Raw genomic sequence first — 27,525 nt, 5'->3', positions numbered from 1 at the left:
ATGAGAATTTTCGTTTTACTGTGTTTTTGTCTATTAACAAGTATACTTCTTTTGCCTTGCTTGAGGAATTTTTAAATTCTTGTAATTTGGGGGATATATGTAACTTACCTTGATTTATTTCTTTCTCCTTGATTCAGGTTATAGATTCTGCTCATCTCCCAGTTCACACACCAACAATAAAGAGAAAGGAATGTCATAGTAGAATCCCGTTTCCAACTAAGGTACTTGACTTAGTTATAGACTTGGCAGGTTCCTAAAAAAGTGAGAATAAATTGGTTCTCTCTAACCCTGCCCTTCCTCCCTCCTTCCTTCTTGCCTGCCTTTCTTTCTTTCTTTCTTTCTTTCTTTCTTTATTTTCCCTTTCCTTCCTTTTTGCTTCCTTCATTTTTTCCTGGGGACTTCTGCTGAAGCATAGTAGATTAAAAAATGCATACATTTCTGCTTTCTACTGAAACCCACAAAGCCCACTAAAGAGAGAAGAAAGAATAAGCAAATAAGACAACATAATTCTGGAAGATGAAAGCCTGAGCGAGGGCTTAGCGAGCTGAGAAATCTGAATGTACTTAGGGAGGGACATGCCAAAAAGCCATGAGACAATCAATATCTCAGAAGCCTAGAAGGACTCAGGCATTAGAGACGCCAGGTCCCTTAGGAGGCAGGGGTGATGTGCAGTGCTGAAATCAGGGGAGCAAATTGAAAATCTAAACGGGGTGGGTAGCTCCTGTACACACACAGTGCCCTGGCAGGGATTGCAAGTCTGTCCACTTTACAGATGAGGGAACAGAAACACAAAGAAGGTGACAAAATTTGCCAGCTAGTGTTTGGAGAAACCAGATTTTGTTATAATTTAAATGTTGCCAATTTATGACAACAATCACTTCTGGGCAGAGAGGCATGATCCAGAAACAGAAAATCCATAGTAGATTGCTAACTTGTTGATAATTCTGCGAAGACATCTACAATTATAGCTATTGTAGTTTCAGTTAGAAATTTCAGGAAGCCATCTGCCTCGGTGGTCTAATACGACCTGCTTTGTAGGAGTTTATCAATTCCTGAAGTAGATTCTTTTTATTGATAGTAGAAAACACATAATTTGCTATAGAAATAAAATTTTGAAATTGAATTGTTATTCTTTCTTTCAGAGAAGGTATAAAAACCATATTATTTTTTGTTATCTCTCTCCAATAAAAATATATACATAGGCAATTCTTACTCCATCCGTTGTTGAGAAATCACTTGAAGAATATGTCAATCTAGACAGCATTTTTTCAAAGGTTCAGGATATACATGCACAAAGAAAAGCCAGGCTTTATTTATTTTGTTCCAAATAGTATTAATGAACATTAGATTACCACTTAAATAATTCTTTCTCCTCCTCCTCCTCTTCTTCCTCTTCTTGGTAATTTTAGGGATTTTTTTCTCAATATTTTCCAATTATGCAATTATAATTAAGGTGCAAGAGTGTTAAATGTTGGTGATCAAGAAGGGAGCTACTTTTCTTTGAATATAAAACGATATTTGGGCAGGGTGGGTGGAAGGAATTACCTTTTCAAAGTTATTTAATCTTTGATGCGGATTTGGTCACTTTGTTTTATAGAATAAGACTCACCAGTTTTTCCTCATGTCCTTTACTGCCCCCACCAAGTGTCACCAGTGCACGTCTCTGATGGTGGGTTTGATAAGACAAGGCTGCGTCTGTGACGGTAAGCCCCAAAGAAGGGTTAAGAGGAGACAGAGCCGTACCCTTTATACTTGAAGCACTAATCCCATTCATGAGGGCTCCACCACTACAACCTAATCACCTCCCAAAGGCCCCACCGCCTGACACCATCACATAGGGGGTTAGAGTTCCAACATATGAATCTGGGCGGGACACACGTTCAGTCCGTTTCACTAAGTTATTAAGCAGAAATTTTCTTCTCTTTGAATTGTAGAAGCACGCCAGTAAACTATTCACTTTACTAAAAATCTCTCTGAATCTGTTTTATATCAGAGGTTGGACCCAATGATCATGGGGAAAATTTGGGGGGGCACTTGGTGCTGTGCAACTCCAAACAACCTCGTGTGCTCGTTGCCCATGTGAACATTGAACCCCAGGAGCCATGCTCTGCAGCCTGCAGGCAGGGCCACATTTATTAAGAAAATGTATTTAAATATATTTTGTTCTTTGTAGCACGAAGACCAAATTCTCTAGCTATATGACAGGAAAATGGAATGCTATCCTTGAGTTATAATCGTTTTATTTTACTCACTTAATTTATGATAAATATTGTGTAAAGATAGCAATATATTTTTGGAAATATCAAACCGAGGATCACTGTGCTACACAGACATCTCCTTCCTCATCCTAGGGAACAGACTCTGTACTTGGTTTCCTTAGCAAGTCCTGTCGAGTGCTCACTCGGGGACACACTACTGAGCAGGACAACTTTCCTGCCCTCAGCACTGTGACAGGAAGAGCCACCTTACCCATAAATACGTCCTGGTGCATTAAACAAAATGAGATTTAAAATGGGGAATTAGGTGCTTATAAAATCCTTCTAGGGTTGCAGAGGCAGGCTCTGAGCTGAGGTCCCAGGAACATCTCCTGCCCCCAGCATCACTTGGCCACTGCTGAGTCTGGGACAGCTGTCATCAGTGTCATAAGAAGATGACAAATCAAGAAGCTGCCACCATTGCTGCAGCCCCCAGAACCTGCTACTTCTGCTGGGATCAGGAAAGACCCTGCTGCAGAGTCTGCAGAACCAGGACATCACGTGCAGAGTTAGGAAAGCTCCTACAAAATTCAGAAGCCACCACTGCAGCTGCGAGCTCACACGCCTTCTCTCAGGATTCACGCCAGTAAAATGGATGCTCTGCATCCTGCATCTCTCTCACGTTGGCTCAGCTCAGTCTCACAGAAAGTCATCTTATTTGTGGAACTTAAATCAGGTCTAAAACTTAGTTGCAAGGGAGTCTGGGAAATGTAGTTTTTAGCATTTCAACCTCTACGGCAGTAGACAGAATTGTAATGGAGGGCAAGGAAGTAAAACCGTTGTGTTCACCACAATCATCATCTCTTTATTTCCTTTAAAAAGCCTGTGGGTTCTCATGTCACACAACCTGTGTAGAAAAAGCTCCAAGAGCTTGTCCAGTGCCTTTTCAGCAGAAGAAAGGCGCCCTCTGTCTAGACTTACAGAAAGGCATGGGAACAGCCTATGAAGGCCACGTCTGGGTAAGTGTCAATATTTTGGATTTAGATAAACTTGTAAGAAGTTTATTCATCACCTCTCATTCTGTGAGCACAATGTTTGTCAAAAATGTATATAATATTTTAGTATATTATACAATATAAATTAGATGCAATTGAAAATTTTTGTTCCATCCTAAGAAGATGGTTTCGGAACAAAATTTAGCTGTCCCCAATAGGATATTTTTAAATGCCCCAAAGTTTTCTACTTAAACCTTATCTTGTGATGAACAAATACTGAAATCCCTACTAATGATGTAACTTTGACGTCCAGGCAGCCATAATAAATTATGAGACTAAAAGTGAAATAATTTTCTTGAGAAATATTTAAAATCTGAGTTGAATTTGAGGCATGGTGTTACAAATTTGAATTTAATGTTACCTAGAGACAAAGTTGTGACTGTTGTTTAAATAAATTGCTAGTGTTCATTGAAATGGTATCAACCTTATTTTCACAACACAAAAATCATTCCATCCTCAAAGGAATTGCCTTGTTTTTAAAATTTCCATTATGTTATATAGTTCGATTTCATATCTTTACCAAGAAAAATGACAGATTTATAACAATTTTAAACAATTTTAACTTTATATGTAATAATTGGGTAGTATTTGATATCTCAGCTTGGATTGTTTTTATTTGCTTTTAAAAAAAAAAAAAATCAAAACTAAAGATCCCCAAAAAAACAGGAGTGGAAAAAGGATGGCAGAGAGCACTGGCTATAGCTTGTGACTTCAAACTCTTCCTGTATGACGTGGATGAAGAAAAAGAATCAAAACCCAACGTTGTAGTGAGTCAGTCGATCGACATGAGGTAAGCTGTGAAAGGGAGCTATCCAAACGCCAAAAACTCAATTTCCGTCTATGCTTTTTACCACATACAAAAATTAACTCAAAATCGATCATAGAACTAAAGGTGAAGTCTAAAACTATAAAGTACCTAGAAGTAAGCAGAAGAGAAAACCTTTCTGTTCTTGGATAAGGCAAAGATTTCTTAGATACAACACCAAAGCACAGCACATAGAAGAAAAAACTTGATAAATTGGACTTTATAAAAATTTAAATCTTCTGCTCCTTGAAATACACTGTTAAAAGAAGTCATTAGAGGCCAGTCTGATGGTGTAGTGGTTAAGCTCACGTGCTCCACCCTGGGTTCACCGGTTCAGATTCTGGGTGTGAACCAACACACCCCTCAGCGGGCCATGCTGTGGCAGGCTTCTCACATACAAAGTAGAGGAAGATGGGCACGGATATTAGCTCAGGGCCAATCTTTCTCAAAAAAAAAGAAATAACTGAAGCTGCAGAGTGAGGGCAAATAAAATATCTGACAAAGGATTTATATCCAAAATGTATAAAGAATTCTTAAAACTCAATAATAAGAAAATAAACAGGGGCTGGCCCCGTGGCCAAGTGGTTAAGTTGTTGCATGCTGCTGCCGCTGCCCTGGGCTTCGCCATTCTAATCCTGGGCGTGGACATGGCACTGCTCGTCAAGCTACACTGAGGCAGCGTCCCACATGCCACAACTGGAAGGAACCACAACTAAGAACATACAACTATGTACGGGGGAGCTTTGGAGAGGAAAAGGAAAACAAGTAAACTCTTTAAAAAGGAAAAGGAACAACTCAATTTTTTAATAAAGGGTAAAGGTTTTGAAAAGATACTTCAACAACGAAAATACACATATGACAAATAAGCACATGAACAGATGCTCAACATTATTAATTATTAGGGAAATTCAAATAAAACCACCCTGAGATACCACCACACATCTGTAAGAAAGGCTAAAACTAAAAAGGCTGACCACTTCAAGAGTTGGGAGGATGTGGAGAGCTCTCATACACTACTTTGTAAATCATATCCACTTCGGAAAAGAGTTTGGCAGTTTCTTAAAAATTTAAACACACACCTACTATATGATCTAAGTCATTCTACTCCTAGGTACTCCCCCAAGAGAAATCATATGTCCATAAAAGACATACATGAATATTCATAGCAGCCTTATTTAAAATAGCCCCAAACTTGAAACAACCCAAATATCCATTAATGGGTGAATGGATACACTGTGGCATACCCATACGATGGAATATTACTCATCAATAAAAAGAAGTGAAGTATTCATCCATGTGACAACATGAGTGAATCTCAAAATAATTATGCCGAGAAAAAGAAGCCAGACGAAAAGAATACATATTGTATGTTTCCATTTATATAAATGCTAGAAAATGAAAACTAATCTAGAGTGACAGGACGCAGATCATTGGTTGCTCTTGGGGAGCGGGGAGGAGAAGGTTGGGGAGGGATGGGTGACAAAGCAGGCCCAGGGAATTTGGGGGGATGACTGCCACGCTCATTATCTCTACTGTGGTGATGGTTTCACAAGTGTATACATAAATCAAAACTTAGCAGACTGCCTGCATTAAATATGTGCAATTTATTACATGGCAAGTATACCTGAGTGACATTTAAAAAATATATCAGATGGGCCAATTTGAGGGCACCTGGGCCTTATTCTAGGGGCCGAGGCTGTGGAGTCAGACAGGTGTTCCGATTCCAGATCCATGTGGACTCTCTGAGGCAGGGACAGCCCAGAGCTAACTGGGGTTTTCTGACAATATGCTGCTGGCCAGTTTCTGCTGGTGCATTACTGTGCTCACTATCGGTTATTACAGAAAATAATGTTACAAATCAATGAAATTAACATGGAGACTTCTGTTTCTGTGTTGTTTTACTCAGTTTTAGGCGATTCTACTCACATTCAGTATCTTGCTTTTCCTACAGGGACAGAGCATTTTCTGTCAGTCCTGTCTGGTCCTCTGATTTTATTCCGGGAAAGAAAAAGGAAATGCTCCGTATGTTTAAAGTGAGCGTGCATGCTGCCCTTGGATCCTTTGGTTGTGTTGTGTTTCATCCCTGTCTTGCGTGTCCTCATGGGTCAAGGCTCCTTGGGCTGCTGAAGGTCACAGAAGGTTGGGATTTCAGAAGCGATCAGGATCATTTCCCCTCCCTCCCACTTGCCACAATACAGCTATCCCCCTATTCTTATTCAAAAATATTATAAATAGCTTTTTGCATCCTACAGTTAAACCTAAGACTTAAAATGCAATTATTCCTGAGGGTGTCCATTCATTCTACACTGAGGCAACAGGACAGATGTCAGATTCATGGCTGAACACAGGAGAAGCTTACAAAGCAGAATGGTATTGGGGGGGAGGAAAGAAGAGAGAACAAACGGTGACAGAGAAAGAGGGATGACGTACTTCAAGGTGAGACCTACACGTCTGACGAGTCATCATGGACCTGCAGTAGGGTGAATGTGCAGCTTCTAAAACTAGAGGCACTTTGGAAAATTAGCAAGATTTTGAAGTTATAATTCAAATTCAAACCAAGAGTACCACATGGAAAAATTGGAAAAGTGTGTAGTTTTGCAATCTCTTAAAAAATAGACACTTTGCTCTTTAAAATTCATGTAAAAAATTAAAGCAATTCTGGAATGGGTTAAATAAAGTGACAGAGAAAGCAAAGGACTGCTGTCCCTTTGTGACCCATGTGGTTACAATCAACCTATGAATCTTGTATTTAACAAAGGCCAGACAGAAGTATTCTTAGTTCCTTAGCCCAAGGATATAAATCTGTTTACCCTCTACCGAACCACCAAGAAACCTACAACGACCTAGCCATTTCGAATTGAATTTCAGAGTGGGAATTTATTATGTCATGCTGCTTAACTGATAATATATAAATTTAGATTTCTGCCAGCCTAATTATATATTTTTAAATTTAAATTTGATTTGCCATTTACTAGTAATGATATAAGTTTTGGCAGGCAGCAGTCAGGAAAGCATAAGTATTTCTGAATATTTCTATTCTAACAACAACAAAAACCCTCTGACATTGCATCAGTCACAACTGACTACGATGATTGTAATTGCAAGACACATTGCCGTTTCAGAGACATCAAAAGGTGCAAATCTTTTTTTTTTAATCACTTTCTTCAATTGAGAAGAAGAAATTGAGAGGCTCAGAGTGGGAGTTCTGGCGCCAGACTGCCTGCGTCCTGCCCTGCTGTACCCCCCATCTCCTCACCTGTCAAATGGAGAGAATGGTAGTATCTACCTTCTTAGGTTTCTGTGAGGATTAAATCAATTAACACATGTAAATTTCTTAGAGAAGTTCCCGATACAGAGTCAGCACTCAATAAATGGTAACCATTTTCATTTGACGAAGTACAATATATTGTTTAGTCAGAGCAAGCCAGTATCAGTACAGAAGTGGATCAATACAGAAGTGATTCGGGCGTGTTGCTTTTGGCATGGGTTCTAAGGCTCATGTCATTTACCCTACTAACCACGAAGAGGGTAATAATATTACAAGTGTCATTTGCCAATGGTGAGTTTAATGGAAAATGCTAACAGGCTGGCATATAGAGTGTCCGCTTTCTTGTAACCTAAGATATTCCTTAACTTGTTCTAGGTCACAGCTTCCCAGCTCTCAGCACCTAGTAATAGATATTCAATTCCAATATTAGCGGATAGCGAGAATGAGAGGAGTGAGTGGGTGCGAGTGCTGAGCGAATTGCACGAGATACTGAGGAAACGTCATTCCGGGGACCGCTCTGTCTACATTCTGAAAGAGGCTTGTGATAGCAGTCTACCCCTGATCAAAACCACCCAGACAGCGACAATCATAGGTACGGACTTACAGCATTCACCCCCCTAGGTCCGTACCCCTCCCCACAGCCCTGGAATTGGAATCTGATACCTTCACTTTATTCACAACTCATTTGTCAGCAAAACCTGACTGAATGAGACTACTGGGGGGTCCTTCCCACCCGCCACCCCCGGTATAACTACTCGCAGGATTCTCTGCAAAAATATTAGTAGATTTGATTACGTGATGGTTCCCCAGGCCCCGCATATTAGGGTGTTTCTTTAATACACAGTAATACCTTTATCAAGACCGAAAAATTCGGAGTTCCCAAATACATTCGGCCCCAAGGGTGTCACATAGGGATGTGGCCCTTGTAGTCAGCGTAGACTACCTCCCTGACGGTAGAGTCTGTTCTTTAAATATGCAGTCCCAATGCCTAATACTTAATAAATAAATAAATAATAAGTGAATCAATGAATGAATTGCTAGGATCAATATTCCAACTTTTGTCACTAAACAAGAATATTTGTTTCCCACAGTTCATTTCTTCTGTATTAGGTGGTGGTGACAATAAGAGCCACTTAGCTGTTTACTGCTGTGTAACACGGAGCTATTTACCAAACTTCTTTGAGCACACCTGTGCTCATGAGTTAAATGCAGATAATTCCTGTTTTTAGTTATGGAGAGGATTAAGTGAACCAATTTATGTAAAGTTTTGTGCTTTGTACTCAAGGCTTTCACTCAATACGTGCTATCTTTGCACTTTGAGTCTTAGTTCTTGCTAAAACTATACATCACAAAGCCAAGATCCCTGACAAATTAAGTTATAAAATTTCTTCATTCATGAAACAACCATTGATAGTAAATTTTAAGGTATATCATTACTTGAATATTATATTTTCTTCAAGTATTTATAACGATTCTTTTATAATGATTGTTCTATTGAGAAAAGTCATATTTTGTTTTGCTTACTTCTATAATCTGAAAGAATAATAATGCAAATTAATTACTCTTATTATGTTTCTTTTCATTTTTATATATGCTAAATATGTATTTAATTTGACTTTTAAACTTTTTCAATATTGATAAATTTGTCCAGTTAATCCTATTAGCTTTACTTAATGTTTGCCAAACACAATCCTTGACATTTTTATTTATGTGTCAAATGTAGATCACAAAAGAATCGCTCTGGGAAATGAAGAAGGGTTGTTCATTGTGCACGTTACCATAGATGGTAAGGAGAGTATTTTCTGTTCTGGAATAGCTTTAAATTCTAATGATGGTAATATCAGATTTGTTCTCTTTTTTTTCTGCAAAAGAAATCTTGCACATCTGATTTGATGTGTTTTCAAGTCAAATGATGACTTTTCTAATTTCCAGAGATCCATAATCCCCTGGAGTCTAAGTCTCTTCACAGGTGATTTTATCTAGTAAGTCCACTGTAAGGACTCAGTTTATCATCTTCACCTTTGGGCATGAAAGAAAACACAGTTCTGCTTGGTTCCCTTCTCCCCCACTATTACATTGGCACCACCATGAGTACCAACATAAAATTGGATATTTCCCAGATAAGACTGCAGAGTTCTTTGTCTTTGCTTCCATGGTTTTTGAGGGAGAAATGGGGACTAGATGAAATGAAGAGGAGCCATTCTAATACAGCTGTCCTCTTGAACCCTAATGATAGATGAGACAAAGGAGACCCGTGCATCTGAAGGACAGTAGCCACGCTCTCCATCGAAGGCCTCCCCTGCTATGTGTGTGACTCAGTCCTGGTGAGGAGGCCCATGAAGGAGCCACCAAGTGTCCATTACGAGGGCAGGGACTTGGTTGGTCTCTTTTTGTTTGGTGCAGTATCTCACACACTTAGAACAGTGCCTGGCACATAATAGTCACTCAACAAATGTTTGTGTAATAAGGGAATCAATTTAGTGCCAGAAAAAAACAGGACATTTTTTTCCCTTAAAGTAGTAGTATGTTTGCATTTGTCAGACACTGAGAGGTGTTTGCCTCACTGCCTAGAATCTCAAGGCTAAGTTTAGTGTTTTATTATGCTAATTTTGTTATTAAGGTAATTAAATCATCTCTCGAATAATTACTGTTTTTTACCTGTATGATTTTTGATATCTTATCCTTCTCTTTTTATCCTTTTTTATCCTTCTCAAACCTATCCTGTGTGCTTATGTCTGTGATTTTATTAGAAACTGACAAATTCATTGGTGTAATAATTTGGAGAGAGTTTAAAAATAAGAAAACATTCTTTTGCACAGCAAAGGAAAACATCAAGAAATGAAAAGGCAACTTACTGAATAGGAGAACATATTTGCGAATCATATATCTGATAAGGGGTTAATATCCAAAATATATAAACAACTCATACAACTCAGTAGCAAAAAAAACTCCAATCTGATTAAAAAATGGGAGAAGGATCTGAATAAACATTTTTATAAAGAAGACATACAGATGGCCAACAGGTACATGAAAAGCTGCTCAACAACGCTAATCATCAGGGAAATGCAAACCAAAACCACAATGAGATATTGTGGTTCTTAGAATGGCTATTATCAAAGAAAAGAAATGACAAGTGTTGGTGGAGAAAAGAGAACACTTGTGCACTGTTGGTAGGAATGTAAATTGGTGCAGCCACTATGGAAAACCATATGGAGGTTCCTCAAAAAATTAAAAGAAGAAATTCCAGCAATTCCACTTCATGGTATTTATTGGAAGGAAATGAAGACACTAGCTCGAAAAGATATATGCACCCCCATGTTCCTTGCAGCATTATTTATATAGCCAAGATGTGGAAACAACCTAAGTGTCCACTGATGGATGAATGGATAAAGAAGATATGAGATCTATCTATCTATCTATCTGTCTATACACATACACACACTGGAATATTATTCAGCCATATAAAAGAAGGAAATCTTGCCATTTGCAACAATATGGATGGTCCTTGAGGGTATTATGCTAAATGAAATAAGTCAGAGGGAGGCAAATACCATATACTCTCACTTATATGTGGAATCTTAAAAAACAGAAAAAGAGCTCATAGATACAGAGAACAGATTGGTGGTTGCCAGAGAGGGGGTTGAGGGTTGGGTGAAATGGGTGAAGGGGGTCAAAAGGTACAATCTTCCAGTTATAAAATAAGTAAGTCATGGAGATGTAATGTATAGCACGGAGACTATAGTTAGTAATACTGTATCACATACTTAAAAGTTGCTAAGAGAGTACATCTTAAAAGTTCTCATCACAAGAAAAAGAATTTTGTAACTATGTATGGTGATGATTGTTAATTAGACTTATTGTGGTGATCACTTATACAAATATAGAATCATTATGTTGTACACCTGAAACTAATGTAATGTTATATGTCACTTATGCCTCAATAAAAAATAAAAGTAAATTAGAAAACATTGCTAGTTTGAAGGTAATGCCATTATATTTGTAGAAAAATTACTCAAATTGATGACATTAAAATTTATCAGGTCATTTTTATTGGAACCTTTCTTAATTGCTTTAGGGTAAAATTGGGAGAACGGTTGAAATAAATAGAAATTAGTTTGAATTTGAAAATGACTTACAATTATGTTTATTTGTATAGAAATTATCCGAGTTGGTGACATGAAGCATATTCATCAGATTGAGCTCATCCCTCATGGCCAGATGGTTGCAGTGATCTCAGGGAGACGTCACCATGTGCAACTGTTTCCTATGTCAGCTTTGGATGGACGAAAGACTGATGTTCACAAGCTGGTAGAAACCAAAGGGTGCCAGACCATGACTTCTGGAACAGTGTGCCAAGGAGCCCATACATGCCTCTGTGTAGCTCGGAAAAGCCATGTCTTCTGTTATGAGCTGTTTCAAAGCAAGAAAATTTCTCACAGAAAATTTAAAGAGCTCCAAACGCCAACCAATGTCCAGTGGATGGCCGTCTTCGGTGAACAGCTTTGTATAGGATTCCAGTCAGGATTCCTGAGATATCCTTTGAAGAGAGAAGGAATCCCATACAGGATGCTCCACTCACACGACCCTACACTGTCGTTTATTGCACGTCAACCAGTGGATGCTCTCTGTGCAATTGAGATCTCCAGTATTGAATATCTGTTATGTTTTAAGAGCATTGGAATTTACACTGACAGCAGGGGCCTCAGATCCAGGCCAGCTGAACTGATGTGGCCAGCAACTCCAACGTACTGCCGTAAGGCTATCTTACAATTTGTTCCCTTGTCTTTCCGCATCTTTCCTGCCTTTTTATTACAACTCTACATCCTAGGTCGAAATATTGTTAATGACAGCTTTTATTTTTTAAAACAATATCACTGAAGATTTTTCTTGTCTGTCTTTTTAAGTAGAATAGCCCTAATGAAGTTATATCTAAGTAATACATTTGAAATAACTTAGCCTGTAATTTTTACTATATTCATAGGACAATTTACCATGAATATATTCTTAATCCCAGTTGTTGCTTTTTATAAGCTCCTAAATATGTACCTTCAGGGTCACTGGAAATACATTACACATAAGCATTAACAGACCATAAGAAATAGTTACTAAGTACATTATTTTTTGCTTTTAAGGTTTAGCTTATGTAAAGTATACACATAATGTCCCTAAATTATTTTAGCCTAGTTCATATTTTATTGATGCAGGCCATCATTTTATAAATTAAATATAGCCCTTTTTATTCGCTTAGAGAATAGTAATTGAGTACTTAATACAAGCAACTTACTAGGCTAAGGGTTAAGGGCACAACATTAAACACGGTAAGATGGACATAGTCTGCATCCTCATGAAGATTACAGTCATGAGACGAGAGTGATAATTAAGCAAGTGCTGTGATGGGGAAGTGCAGGATTCTACGGGAGAACCCAGGATGGATACTTAATCTAACCTGGGGGGGTGGGGGGAAGGCCGGCTAAAAATATGAAAGTGTTTTTTTCTTTCAGCACTTTAAAAATGTCATTCTGTTGTCTTCTGACTTCATTTCTTCTGATGAGAAATCAACCATTTTTATTGCCGTTCTCTGGTCTTTTCATTTTGGCTGCTTTTAAGATTTTCTGTCTTTGGTTTTCAGCAATTTGACTATGACGTGCTTAGATGTGCTTTTCTTTGTATATATTTTGCTTGGGGTTTTCAGAACTTTTTGGATCTGAAGATTTATATCTTTCATAAATTTTAGAAAAATTTTTAGGCATTATCTTTTCAAAAATTTTTCTAACCTATTTTGTTTCCTCTCAGGATCCAATTACATGTATACTAGGCTCCTTGGTATTGTTCCACAGGTCATGGAGGCTCTGTTTTGTTTTGATTTTTTAATCTTTTTTTCTTTCTGTGCTCCAGTTTGGATAATTTTTGACTCCATTTTCATTTTCACTGATCTTTTTTCCCTACTTTATCCAGAAATTGTTAAGCATTTCAGGTATTATATTTTTCTGTTCTATAATTTCAATTATTTTTTTGAAATTTCCACTTATTCACTGAAATTCCCCTATCTGCTGATTTGTTTATATTTTTCACAATTTATCATAATTATTTAAAATTATTCCAACATTGGGCTCATCTGTGGGTCTGCTTCTGTTGACTATTTTTTTTCTGGAATAAGGATCTTATTTTCCTGCTTTTTCATGTCTTATTATTTTTTATCCTCTGCTCGACATTATGAATGCTATGACAGAGATGCTGGATTATATCATATCTTACTCTACAGAGTGTTGTGTGCTTTGTTCTGGGAGGTAATTAATCTAGCGATGGATTATCAGAGTTTTGCTGAGGCTTGGATTCAGATTTTGCTAGGGTGTGCCTATTTTTGCTTTTGTTTTAGCACTTATTCCTAAAGAATGGCCTTTCTGGAGTCTCAACAGGTTCTGTCTGAGCCAGACATCTAACATCTTTCCAGCACCATCCTGCCTATGAAATTTCTGTCCATCTTTCAGTGCCCTGAGCAGGTCTCGTGGAGTCTTGCTCTGTCCATGTTCACCTTTGGACTTGGCCAGGGACCTTGGAAGAACTGCCACGCAGATTTCTGGGGCATCTTTTTATGGCCCTTTATTCTTGGTACTCTGCCTTTGAAATTCTGGATACATTAGAATCTGTTTCCTCTGCCTGGCAAAACTTCTACTGTCCACTTGGGCTCCATTTTCCTGCACAGCAATTTGGAAATTGCCCTTAGGCAAAAAGCTAGGGGGACGTGGAACCCATCTCCTGTCTCTCCCTTCTTTTATGGATGGCAGTCCTGTGCTATTTGTATCCAATACCTGAAAACAGTTACTTCATATATTTTGTCCAGTTTTATAGTTATTAACGGTGGGAGGGTAAGTCAAATACCAGCTACTCTGTCATAACTGGAACAGGCCATCCATGCCGGATTTTAGGAGGAGCTATAATAATTTGAGACTGTTTCAGGCATAGAGTTCAAGATGAGAGTTCAAGAGATGGGGCTGGAGGGGTTCTCATGAGCTGGATCACAGGTTTTATGCAAAGATTGACATAGTTTGATTTGCATTTCAGAGAAATCTCTAGGCTCCAATGGTGAGATTAAAGATAGTGTGAGGTGAGACTGGAGGTCAAGAAACCAATTATGAGGGGCTGGCCCCGTGGCCGAGTGGTTAAGTTCGCGCGCTCCGCTGCAGGCGGCCCAGTGTTTCGTTGGTTCGAATCCTGGGCGCGGACATGGCACTGCTCATCAAACCACGCTGAGGCAGCGTCCCACATGCCACAACTAGAAGGACCCACAACAAATAATATACAACTATGTACTGGGGGGCTTTGGGGAGAAAAAGGAAAAAAAATAAAATCTTTAAAAAAAAAAAGAAACCAATTATGAGGTTGTTGTAGAAACTGTGGATTAAAATTATGATGATAGAGGCAGTTTGGATGGAGAGGAGAGGATCCGAGGGATACTGAGGTGATATAATTGACAAAACTTCACACTTGATTGAAAGTGGAAACTGAGAGGCAAGAGAATCAGAAATGACTCTCAAATTTCCTACTTGAGCAAATGAGTGGATGCCACTGATATTTACTGAGATAATAAAACACGAGATGGGGCAGACTCAGATGGGCAGGGGAGGAAGGGTTATGATAATCTAACTTTTTTCTTCTCTTTTTGGTTTTTTGAGGAAGATTAGCCCTGAGCTAACTACTGCCAATCCTCCTCTTTTATTCTGAGGAAGACTGGCCCTGAGCTAACATCCATGCCCATCTTCCTCTACTTTATTCGTGGAACACCTACCACAGCATGGCTTGCCAAGGGGTGCCATGTCCGCGCCCGGGATCCAAACTGGCAAACCCCAGGCTGCTGAGAAGTGGAATGTGTGAATTTAACCGCTGCGCCACTGGGCCGGCCCCATAACTTTTTTCTTTTTTGTTGCATCGTTGAAGTATTTTAAATCAAATCCCAGACATTATTGTCATTCCACCTCTACACGATTTAGCTTGCACCTTGAAAAATATGGACATTTTTTTCACAAAACCACATTGCTATCACCACCCATGATGCTATTATCATCAAATCACCAATGATTTTTTTTTTTTTTTTTTTTTTTTTTTGCTGAGGAAGATTCACCTTGAGCTAACATCTGTGCCAATTTTCCTCTATGTTGTATGTGAGTTGCTGCCACAGCATGGCCAGCTGCTGACAAGTGATGTAGGTCCACACCTGGGAATCAAACCCGGGCTGCCATAGGGGAGAATGCTGAACTTAACCACTAGGCCCCAGGGCTGGCCCCCTCAATGATTCTTATCATCCAACATACAGTCCATATTCAAATATCTCTGATTATCACAAAGATGTCTCTTTTCATAGTAGTATTTCTTGGAATCAGAATCCAAAGAAGGTCCAAAGAACAACATGCAAATAACACATTGCACGTTGTTATTCTCTCTTAAATATCTTCTAATCTTGAGTGGTCTTCCACACCATTGATTTGTTATCCTGTAGGATGTTCCACAATCTGGATCTGTTTCCTCATGCTTTCTAACTTCTTCCTCTACACCCTGAATTTCCTATGGCTGAAAAGGCACTCTAAAGGCTTTTAGTAAGAATCCTTCATAAATAGTGCTCTGTATGTCATACTGAAGCAGATCAGGGCCCATGACGTCTGGTCATCCCACTTGTGCTAAAATCGATGACTAGTTTCTGGTGTTGTCAGCTTGATTTCTTGGACATGCTGAGTTTATACTGCCAGTGGGAGAGTAAAGAGAATGAGAAGAGAAGCGGGCATAGATCAGAGAACCAAGAAATGCAATTATTAGAGGGATGGTCACAGAGGAAACTGAGAAGGAGAATTCCAGGAGGTAAGTTCCCTGAACGGTCAAATGAGACAAAGATTGAAACGTGCCGGTTGGTTTTAGCAACAACTGATGGTTGATGACTTGTAGTGAGAGCAGTTTTAGTAGAGGGTTTACGGCACAAGGGAGATTGGCATGGACTGAGGTGTGAGTAGGCCTGATAGTGGAGGACACGGACGGCAGATAACACTTGCAAGGGTTTGGCTATAAGAAAAAGCAAAGAGATGGCACAACAGGAGAATGGGAAGAGTTGTTGTTTATACTGAGGCTGTTCTAATGGCGAGACATATTCATGTTGAGAGGTGAATATTTAGGATCCATAAGAGTTTACTATTAACAAAGTAGAAAGTTCCAAAAATCTTACTAGCCGGAAGTTTTCAATGCTTTGTTCATTAATTTCACTCTCCACATATACTTTTCTAACCTTATACCATACTCTTGTCGTGAGCTGAACTAGTTTAGGAGCCACAGATTTTGAAATGTTATGACGTTACTTAATAAAGCTGCTGTTAGATGAGAGTGTTAGAAAGCTTTTTGCCAGAATTTTACTATATGTGTTGCACTCTATCATTTGACCCATGTGCATCATTTACTTAGATTGTTTTTGTTTATTTAAACCCTGTCTATTTAAAAAAATACTTTGAGTCAGCTACTATGTGATAATAAGAATATTACAATGGGATTCTTCTAGGTTTCCAATCTGATGTGTTTTTCAAAATGCATTTGGGCCTAGCATGTATAATTAACCATGAATACTCCATTTATATAACATTTTTGAAAGGACAATTTTAGAAATGGAGGACAGAGGCTAGGGAAGGAGGGAGAGGCAGGAAGGAGGGGTTGGGATTCTAAAAGGGCACCCTGGGGGATCCTGTAGTGTTGGAACTATTCTGTATCTTGACTGTGGTGGTGGATACATGAACCCATACAGCTGATAAAACTGTACAGACTTTACACACACACACACGAGTGCTAGTAAAACTGGAGAATCTGCCTAAGATGGGTAGGTCAACTCTATCAATGTCAGTATCCTAGTTTTGCAAAATGTTATGTTGGGGGAAAGTGGACAGAGTGTACAAGAGATGTTTCTGTATTATCTCTTACAACTGCGTGTGAATCTATAATTATCTTAACAAAAATTCCAATTAAAAAATGAATCATGAAGCCCACGCTTGCTGTCCTCCTGCCCTCCTTCCAGGTTACAATGCCCCATATCTCTCAGTGTACAGTGAAAATGCAGTGGACATCTTTGACGTGAACTCCACGGAATGGATCCAGACCGTCCCCCTCAAGAAGGTGATTGTACATTGAGATCATGTGACTAATGAATTACTGGCTGAAAATGGAAACAGGAAGGTTCAGTGTGCATTTACTGTACCTGCTAATTTGGAGGCTTAACTAAGAGTAAAAAAAAAAAAAAACACCAAAAGTTGAACTGGTTAATTTTGTTACTACAACAGGAGCTATTTTGTGATATTTAGTTGCATTCTATAAAGTAGGATTGTCATGATATAAATAAATGTACTATTTATTCATATAAATGATATATTTACTTACATCATGCAATATAGATGTTACTTCCCACATTCAGTTTAGTTACTTTTATTTATTACTAATTTTCACTTAACAGTATAATTTTGCATCCAGTGAAGGAAAATTTTACAGGCAAAAAAAGATGAAAAAGTGTATGACCAAAGTTGTCTTTCAGATTCTCAACGAGGATTTCACAGATTCACAGTAAAATAAAAATTTTGTATCTCTACTACAAATAATTTAAAACATAGGTAAAAATCGAAAAGTAAAAAACTGCCATTTTGTTGAGAGAAGACCACTGAAGATTTAAGAATAATTAAATTTGGGGAATAGCATGAACCATCGAAAAGGAGTTTATGTAGGAAAAGGATGAAGGAAGTAGTCACAATTGTCTGCGAGATCTTGCCCTACTTTAAACAATATCAGAGTGGGAAAAGCTTTTGTGAAGACAACTCCACTACAGAAAACAATAAGATACACTTTCCCAGCTTTCAAAATGCGAACCAGTCACATTTACTGTCAGATAAAATGAATTCACAAGCAGAAGAGTCTTCTCAGGATAACCTTTTAGTTACTAATGGTTTTTTTAAAGTTAATTTAAAAATTAAATATATTTCTACTTGTTAGTTATTTCCGATTTTATTAACCTATGATGTTCATGTTTATGAAATTTTATCAATATGCGTTTGTAACACCATCCATTCCCTTTGATTGATGTTTTTCTAGCTGGTTTTTTTTTTTTTTTTTGAGACTATTTTATCTTGAAGGGTGAGTTTAAATAGAATATCTGAATAATTAATGCTTTATATATAAGCAAATAGCCTTATAACAATTTTTTTAAGTATTTGTTGAAATGGTAATCTTCTTTTTTATTATTTTAGGTTCGACCCTTGAATAGTGAAGGATCCCTAAATATTTTACATTTGGAGACAATTAGATTAATATATTTCAAAAATAAGATGACAAGTAAGAAAAGACTTCTTCTTCTTAGTAGAACTGTTTCTATGAAACCATGTCTCTAGCTGACTGCCCAAGGTCACAGAGCTAGCCAGTAGAGAGGAGCTGCCCTTGATGTCTGCGTTCTCCACTCACAGTGGCTCGATGCACTCATGGCAAAAAGTAGTTCTCACTCATCCTAGCGTAGCTGCACAGATAACAACATGTCCTTCTGGCACACTCCAGTCATTTTTCAGCAGGACTCATCTAGGCGTGGTCGGACACAAGCAGCTGGAAGCGCTGATCACCATTTCTAATGCTCACTGTGAAAACTCATTCCCTTCCCAGCAGGCTCTGGGCCTGGAAGTGCACCAGGCTGCAGTGGGCCAGCTGAAAGCAGAACGTTAGCCCACCTCGCAGCCTTACTTCAACTTCTCCCACCTACGTTTTCAGACTCTAGCAGATTGGCAGCGTGAGAAAAGCCACATGGACTCATCTCCCTCTTTTTTCTTATTTTGTTTACAGGATGGAATACCTAGTGTAGCTCAGTATTAGTTTGCTAGGGTTGCCATAACACAGGACCACACCTGGAGGCCAGGTGTCCGAGATCAAGGTGTCAGCAGGGTTTGCTCCTTTAGAGCGCTGTGAGCGAGAACCTGTCCCGGGCCTCGCTCCTAGCTTCAGGCGATTTGCCAGCAATCTGCGAGTTCTTTGGCTTGTGGATAAATCACCCCTGATCTCTACCTTCATCTTCACATGGCATTCTCCCTGTGTATGTGTGTGTGTCCAAATTTCCCCTTTTTATAAGGACACAATCATATTGGATTAGAGCCCATCCCAATGACCTCAACTTAGTCACCTGTAAAGATCCTATTTCCAAATAAGGTCACATTTACAGGGTCTGGGGGTTAGGACTTCAGACCCTTTTGGGGGGGGGGGGGGACACAATTTAACCCATAACAAGCTGTCTCATTTTCTTTTTGAAGTCTAAGACAGTTTTGAGGGTTTCTGGGTGACAGTTCTACTTACTTCTAGATATTAAGAACTAAAACAGAGCGGGCCCTGGGCTCTGAGGAGTCCAAAGAAGAGTTGCCTCCTCCTCCAAGATCAGAAGAGGCAGTGAGGAGAGACTCTTACCCGGTGGAGGGGAGTTGGGCCCACCTCACCCCGCCCCTACGCTCCTCCACCTGCGTACAGTAGTCCTAACCGTTTACAGAAAGACTCGCCCTTCATGCTTCACCCTGCAGCATAACAGAAGACTCTAATGCCCTTAAGCCACAAAAATCTGGTAGGAGAAAACCGGTAGCATAGGAACGAGAGGGCAACTCAAAGAGGACAGACACCAAGGCAATTGGTCTCTCCCTCCGGTGCAATGATGTTGTTTTATAGATACACATCACGATAGATTTATTTTTAACTATTGCTTAAATTGAACATTACATTCTGTTCATCAGTGCTCTGTTTAGATTCTTGATAAATTTGCCGTATTCATCCACTTTTAACTTTTCAAAGTCGGAGCAGTATGGTATTTGTGCAGTTCATTAACGGTTGTGAGATTAATGTGAGAAAATGTGAGATTAACGGATGGGAGGAATTTTGACAGTTTAAAGAACACCATCTTTTTGTTTGTTTTAAAATACATATAGATGGAGATGAACTTGTATTTCCCGAATCAGATGATCGTCAGAAGCAAGCAAGTGTTCCCCCGCCTCGACAGCAAGCGGCGTTATTCCTTCCGCGTTCCCAAGGGGAAAGGGCTGCCGCCGAAGGCGCTGTGACCCCCGACCTGTCACAGGGGACCGGGAGGACCACTCGAGGACCACGTGATATTTGATGTAATATGGAAGAAAAAGAAATAAATCTCTGAAACTCAGCCAGAGACATCTGGTCACAGTGGTGTTATGTTCATTTCCCTGTGAAACTTTAAAGAGATTTTTATGTAATGAGTATGAATGGAGTGTCGATCCGTTTCCCCGTGAATGTGGCATAACTGAACTTCAGTATATAAACCTCCACATAACACGAATATAGAACAAACACACCATAATGTCTGTCCCCTAATCATTTTGTGAACAAATAAATAGTACCGCGCATGCGTGTGGATTGATTACTCTGACTCTGGGCGCACCTTCCTTTGACTTTAAGATAATTTTCATTAACAAACCATTACTTGGTGGCAATTTCTATAACTGAATAGGCAGAAAAATAGGCCGATCATCTTTGGATTACACATAAAAACATTTCTAAAACAGTGCAAATTAGTTTAGGAGAGCCATAATTGTATAAAAAATATATAATAGGGCAGAGATGCTTTGATGTCTGTGGCTGTTAAAGGCAATACGATTTCTATCAAAAGCTTTAAGATACTTAATTTTTTAAAAATCTGTAAGGAACCGAATAACTGAATATTCTCTTCACTCACCAAGCTTGTAATTGGACGTATTCTATCAGCTGCCCTTAAAAAAGTCACGAATACAATTTTGTCTTTATCTTTTAAAGTTGGTTGCAATAGTGTATTTGCTGATTAATATCTAAAGTAATAACTTGCAATGAAGTAATAATTTCCAGAGTGAAGCTGAAGGTTTTCTAATTTCAAGCATGAGGATTCATGAAGTATTTATCCAAGTTGATGGTCTTCTGTCCTTTGCCTTTCCCATCTTCAAAAAAGAAACAGCTAGAGATGGCAGCCCTGCCTGAGACTCACCTGTTCTCATGCCCCAGGACTGAAAAACGCCCGTGTTTGCAGGCATGTATTTTACGTTGAGGTACTTCTATGAACATAATAACTAGTTCAGTTGCTTTTAAATTTTTCTATAAAAAATTCCTGCTTTTACCTTAATAAAAATATTAACATTAATAACTCAAAATTGTTTAATGTCTTATCTGTCAGAAAGTGTTTTATTTTGAGAGATTTCTGTGAAAGGGACAGCCAATCAAGATTTTATTTTAATACTAAACTCATGGTTATGTCTTAAATTAATAATAATGATAAATGAAATAACAAAATCTCTTAATTTTGAGTCTTATTCCTTTGGGGTGGGGACATTCAATGGAGAAGGATTTCCATGAAATCCTGCACCAGTAAAAGTGGTTTATCTGTTTTTTCCCACTAACTGGGACTTCATATGTGCATTTGATAATGCTAATGTTAGGGATTTCTGACCACATTAAAACCCCTGTGTATCAGGGTTGGAGGTTTTGTAGAGAGATTTCTGTAGACAGGCAGGGAAGGTAAGAAACTCCTTTGACTCTTCACAGCAAAGAAGGAAGTGAGGTGGTGTAGGACGTGGTGAGGGAGGGAGGGCCCTGTTCCCAGAGACACCCCCACCTCCCTCACCCCCCACCCCGCATGCCTTTCCGGCTGGTTTCATGGCTCTTTCCTTGGTGAGGTAGGGATGCAGCATTAGCGCCACCTGGGCAACTTAGTTATTATCTAGGGCAGTGGTCCTTAAAGTGTGGTCCTCTGACTAGCAGCATCAGCATCACCTGGAAATGCGTTAGCCAGCAAATCAGGAACGGCGGGTGGCAGCAATCCGTGTTTTCACAAGCCGGCCAGGACATTCTGATGCAGGTTTCAGTCTGTGAACCCCTGATCCAGGGGAACGGAGATATTATTTAGCGTGATATCAGCCTTTCTAGTAATTTAGGCCTGAGTTTAAGACAGACATTCTCAACTGGTTGCAATATTGCCCCTCAGGGAGGGGGGTGCTACTGGCATCTAGAAGGCAGGGGCCAGGGGTGCTGCACAGGACAGGGCCCTCAGCAACAAAGAATCAAAGAATTCTCTAACCTAACATGTCAATATTGACGAGATTGAGAAACCCTGATGCAGAGTCATATGGGCCTAAGATAATTTATTTAGACTTTATCAGGTCTTGTGTAGGGGGAATTAGGTCTTATGACATTGTCCTTCTTTACAGTGAGTGATGCCTCATGCTGGGTACTAGTGTTTTAGAGCAATTAAAACCTTATCTAGGGAAATTCTTCTCTAGGGAAATTCACAAGGAGGGAAATTCACATCTAATCCCAGTGCCCTCGGGGAGGCCTCAGCTGTTTCTGGAAGCCCAGAACCTGGTCACCTGGCTGCTCTGACCTCACTTTCTGGTTGTTGGGGCTGCAAAAGTGGGTATTAGTACCACCTTAGGGCCGCTGGTGCCGTTGCAGGTACATAGGCTTCTCTGGCTCTTCTGATGATAATGACATATCAATGATGACTGATGAGTAACACCTAACCCCTATAGACTCCATTTCTCTCTTGGCAGTTATTTTATAGAGAGTGACTGTTATGAAAGGAAATCACAGGTAGAGTGATTTTGAGGTTTTTATAAATTAATAATTTCCTCGCTCTCTTAAATTAAAATATTAAGAATTATAGTGATAACAAAACTCATCATCACGTTTAAGTGTTATGTCTAGGAAAGCATTTTATTCTGCAGGATTCAGTGAAAGGTACAATTACAGTGACTTGAAAATTGTTTATATAAATTCCTAGTGATTTATAGAACAATTTAATAAGAACACTCAATCATTTTAATATATTTCATTAATTGGCAAATAGTTATTTAACATAATTTATATGAGAAGGATACCATCTTAGCTGTTATTTTGGATTTCTTATGACATAAAACTATGGCATTATAATTTTCAACAAATTTTACTGAGGTATAATTTAAATACAACAAAATGCATCCACTTTTAAATGCACAGTTAGTTGAGTTCTGACCAATGTATACACCCCATGGATCCGCCACCATGATGAAGCCACACAACACTTCCATCGCACCAAAGTACTTTCCTGTCCCTCTGCAGTCAGTCTCCCCACACTGGCCCCACACATCCATGCATCTTATTTCTCACTATTGATTGCCTGTTCTAGAATTTAACAAGAATGGAGTCATCAGTATGTATTATTTTGCATCTGGCTTCTTTTGCTTGTACTAATGTTTTCGAGTTTCATCCATCTTGCTGTGTGTCAACAGTTTATTTCTTCTTACTGCTGAGGAGTATTTTATTGTACAGAAATATCAAAATTGGTTTTTCTGTTTACCTATTGATGGAAATTTGAGTTGTTTCCAGTTTGGGGCTATTATGAATAAAGATGCTATGAACATTTGTGTACAAGGATTTATGTAGACATATGTTTCCATTTCTCCTGGGTAGCTACTTATACCCAAGAATACAATTGCAGGCCATATGTTAAGTGTATGCTTATACCTGAGAAAGGATATACATGAGAAACTTCCAATGACTTTCCCAGAAAGTTCTACCAATTTACATTCCCATCAGGAATTTCCACTACTAAATACACACACTTGTCAACATTTGGTATTTCCTGTATTTGTTTTTAAATTTTTAGTATTTTAATACATATACAGTGGTATCTCATGACTTTAATTTACATTTCCAGAGAACTAAGGATGCTGGGAGTCTTTTCATGTGCTTATGGGCCTTTCCTCATCTTTTTGTTTCTTTGTGAAATATCTGTGCAAATCTTTTGCACAGTTTTTAAAAATTGAAATTGTATTGATAATTATAGATTCACATGCAGTTGTAAGAAATAATACAACAGATCCCTTGAACACTTTGCCTAGTTTTCTCCCAATGGTAACATTTTTTGAAACCATAGTATAATATCACAACCACAGTACTGACATGGACACAACGGACAATTTGAATTTTAAATATCTCCCATTTCATGGGCCGGCCAGGTGGCGCAGAGGTTAAATGCGCACATTCCGCTTCCGCGGCTCGGGGTTCGCCAGTTCTGATCCTGGGTGTGGACATGGCACCGCTTGGCAAGCCATGCTGTGGCAGGCATCCCACATATAAAGTAGAGGAAGATGGGCATGGATGTTAGCTCAGGGCCACTCTTCCTCAGCAAAAAGAGGAGGATCGGCAGTAGTTAGCTCAGGGCTAATCTTTCTCAAAAAAAAAGTCTCCCGTTTCAATTGTACTCAGGCTTGTGTGTATGTGTGTGTGTGTATTAAGTTCCATACAATTTTATCACCTGTGTAGGTTCACGAATCCACCACCACAGTCAAGATACTGAATAGCTTCATTATCACAAGGATCTCTTCTATCATGCCCCTCTCTCCCTTGCCTCCTCTCCCCATAAACTTTGTCCCTAACCCCTGAAAATGACAATATGTCCTCCATTTCTAAACTTTTGTCATTTCAAATATGTTTGCTTGTGTGTGTGGGTCTCTATTTACTTATCTCCTTTGGGGACCGGCTTTTTTCCCTCAGCATAACTCCCAGGAGATTCATCCAAGTTGTTGCTGTAACAGTTCATTTCCTCTACCAAAAGCACACTGTCTTGATTACTGCAGCTACATAGGATCCCTTAATATCAGGTAGAGTAAGTCCTCCCACTATATTCTTTTTTGTCAAAATTATTTTAGCTATCTAAGGCCTGTGCCTTTCATATACATTTTAGAGTAAGCTTGACTATATCTACAAAAACTTTGCTGGAAATTACATTAAATCTATAGATTAATTTATGAAGAATCCACATCTTTAATATGTTGACTTTTCCCATCTGTGAACATGGTATGTCATTGTGATTTTTTGCTTACAGCTGTTGTATATATATATTCCTAAATTCATACCTAAGTATTTCATTTTCTTTAGCGCAATTGTACATGGTATTATGTTTTAACTTTTTGTTTCTGTGTGTTCATTGTTAGCATATAGAAATGCAATTGTTTTGGGCTTTTATGACTGATTTATATCTTTAGTTATTTTCAAGCACAGAATGTAACATCATAGTTAATCTGATGTCAGTTGCTAGAAGTTGTCATTTGTTCTTTTTTAAAAAAAATTGTGGTAACATGCACATAACATAAAATTTACCATGTTAACTATATTTAAGTGTACAGCTCAGTAGTGTTAATTATGTTCACATTGATGTGCATTAATTGATTATTGAGTGTTGATCTTGTATCCTGTAATCTTTCTGAACTTACTTATTAGTTCTAACAGAACATTTCTTTTGTAGATTCTTCAGGGTTTTCTAAGCAGACAACCACGTAATCTGAAAATGTTTTCCTCTCCAATTTGTATGTCGTTGTTTCTTTTTCCTACCTTATTGCAGTGGCTAGTACTCCCAGTACCATGAGTGAATGAGAGTGGCTAGCCTTGGCCCTTCCCATTTGATCAGGGGAGGAATAAGCCTGATTAAGTGTCTTTGGTTGCCAGGTCTGGGGTCAGGAAACACAGAGTTTGTGTAGCCTTCCTCTGCTGGGTTTGGGAGATGCGGGACACCATGCTTCTGTGCTGTTCTTCTAGTCTCAGAGTCCCAAAACAGCTTGCCTTCTTTCTATTTTTCAGACTTCTCTTTTGGTTGTCTTTTGTACCATTTCCAGGGTTTATAGTTATACTTAGTGGGTAGGAGCAGGGAAGACTGTATCTATGACATCTTGTTCAGACCAGAAGTCTTTTTACCAGTTTTTAATTGGGTTCTGTACTGAGAATTATTTCTTTTGGTCTATGGCTTGTCTTTTTATATATCCCTAATGGTGAGTCTTGGAGAGAAGTTCTCCAGTTTTATGAAATATAATATATCACTTTTTAATGGTTCTTGCTTTTAGTGACTTATCCCAGAAATCTTTGCCTATCCAAGGTTTGCAAAAGTTTTATTCTAGACATTTTAGAGATTTCATTTTTACATTTAATTCTATGATTCATTTTGAGTTAAATTTTGTGTATGGTGAGAAGTAAGAGACGATATTAATTTTTTTCCATTCAAAGATAAAGTTGTAAAAACTATTGTTTTCCCTTCTGAATTATTTGGATCTATTATTTCTCATTATTCTGCTCCATCAGTCTATGCCTATCTTAAGTCTTAAGATTAGCTTATGTAACTTTCATCCTTTTTCAAAATTGTTTTGGCTATGCTAGGTCCTTTGCATTTCCACATAAACTTCTGTATTCCCTAGTCGATTTCTACAAAAAAAGCAAACAAAAACAAAAAACGCCTCGCTTGTAGTGCATTGAATCTATAGATTAATTTATGGAGATTCTTAACAATATTGAGTCTTCCAGTCCATGAAGATGGTCTACTCTCCATTTATTTAGGTCTTCTTTAATTTCTCTTATCAATATTTTGTAGTTTTCACTATAGATGTATCAAACATATTTGCTTATCTTTAAGTATTTCATGATTTTTCCATGCTATTGTTAATGATATTGTGGTTTTCAAATTTTATTTTCATATTGTTCATTGCTAGTATATAGTAATAAAATTGATTTTTGTATATTGACCTTGTGTCCTACTCCCCTTGTTAACTTCACTTACTAGTTCTAATAGTTCTTTTCTAAATTCCTTAGGATTTTCTATTTCTATGACCATGTTGTCTACAAGTAAAGAGATATTTCTTCCTTTACAATCTGTAAACCTTTCATTTCTTTGTCTTACTTTGTTGCACTGTCTTGGGCTTCCAATAAAATATTAAACAGGAGGAATGAAAGCCCTGTCCTGGATTGTAGGGGGAAAAATTAAGGCTAAAAATTTAGTATTATATTACCTGTAGATTTTCATGAGCATCCTTTATCAGACTGAGGAAGTTTCTTTCTACTCTTACTTTGCTAGAAGGTTTTATCACAAATGAGTATTGTGTTCTTTGGATAAATACCCATAAGTGGAACAGCTGGGTAATACAGTAGTTCTACTTTTCATTTTTTGAGGAATCTCCATACTGTTTTCCATAGTGACTGCACCAATTTATATTCCCGCCAGCGTGTACAAGTTTTCCCTTTTCTCCTTATCCTCTCCAAAACTTGTTATTTCTTGTCTTTTTATTAATACACATTCTGACAGGCATGAAGTAATATTTCCTTGTGGTTTTGATTTGCATTTCCCTAATATTAGTGATGTTGAATATCTTTTCA

At 38.4% G+C, this 27,525-nt stretch overlaps 1 protein-coding gene and 1 long non-coding RNA gene across 2 annotated transcripts; both read left to right on the top strand.

Moving 5' to 3' along the window:
* The first annotated feature begins 1,623 nt into the window (after positions 1-1,623).
* Positions 1,624-3,986, top strand: LOC124241300 (uncharacterized). The gene is made up of 3 exons (XR_006889166.1): positions 1,624-1,703; positions 3,078-3,214; positions 3,901-3,986. It is a non-coding gene; the product is annotated as an uncharacterized LOC124241300 (long non-coding RNA).
* Positions 3,987-4,035: 49 nt separating this feature from the next.
* Positions 4,036-20,414, top strand: LOC124240816 (serine/threonine-protein kinase MRCK alpha-like). The gene is made up of 7 exons (XM_046663910.1): positions 4,036-4,040; positions 6,007-6,088; positions 7,699-7,915; positions 9,047-9,109; positions 11,480-12,076; positions 17,366-17,463; positions 20,283-20,414. The coding sequence occupies exons 1-7, from the start codon at positions 4,036-4,038 to the stop codon at positions 20,412-20,414; spliced, it is 1,194 nt and encodes a 397-aa protein (XP_046519866.1).
* Positions 20,415-27,525: the final 7,111 nt, after the last annotated feature.

Source organism: Equus quagga, chromosome 6 (assembly GCF_021613505.1).
Source record: "Equus quagga isolate Etosha38 chromosome 6, UCLA_HA_Equagga_1.0, whole genome shotgun sequence".
Classification (NCBI taxonomy): Eukaryota; Metazoa; Chordata; class Mammalia; order Perissodactyla; family Equidae; genus Equus; species Equus quagga.
Note: the sequence above shows the minus strand (reverse complement) of the source record. Positions and strands in the feature narration are given on the sequence as shown.

Bases quoted from the DNA above. Each gene is read 5' to 3' on its own strand.
- LOC124240816 (XM_046663910.1), top strand. The intron at 7,916-9,046 runs GTACGGACTTAC...TGTCAAATGTAG, and splicing joins CCAGACAGCGACAATCATAG to ATCACAAAAGAATCGCTCTG. The intron at 12,077-17,365 runs GTAAGGCTATCT...CCCTCCTTCCAG, and splicing joins AGCAACTCCAACGTACTGCC to GTTACAATGCCCCATATCTC.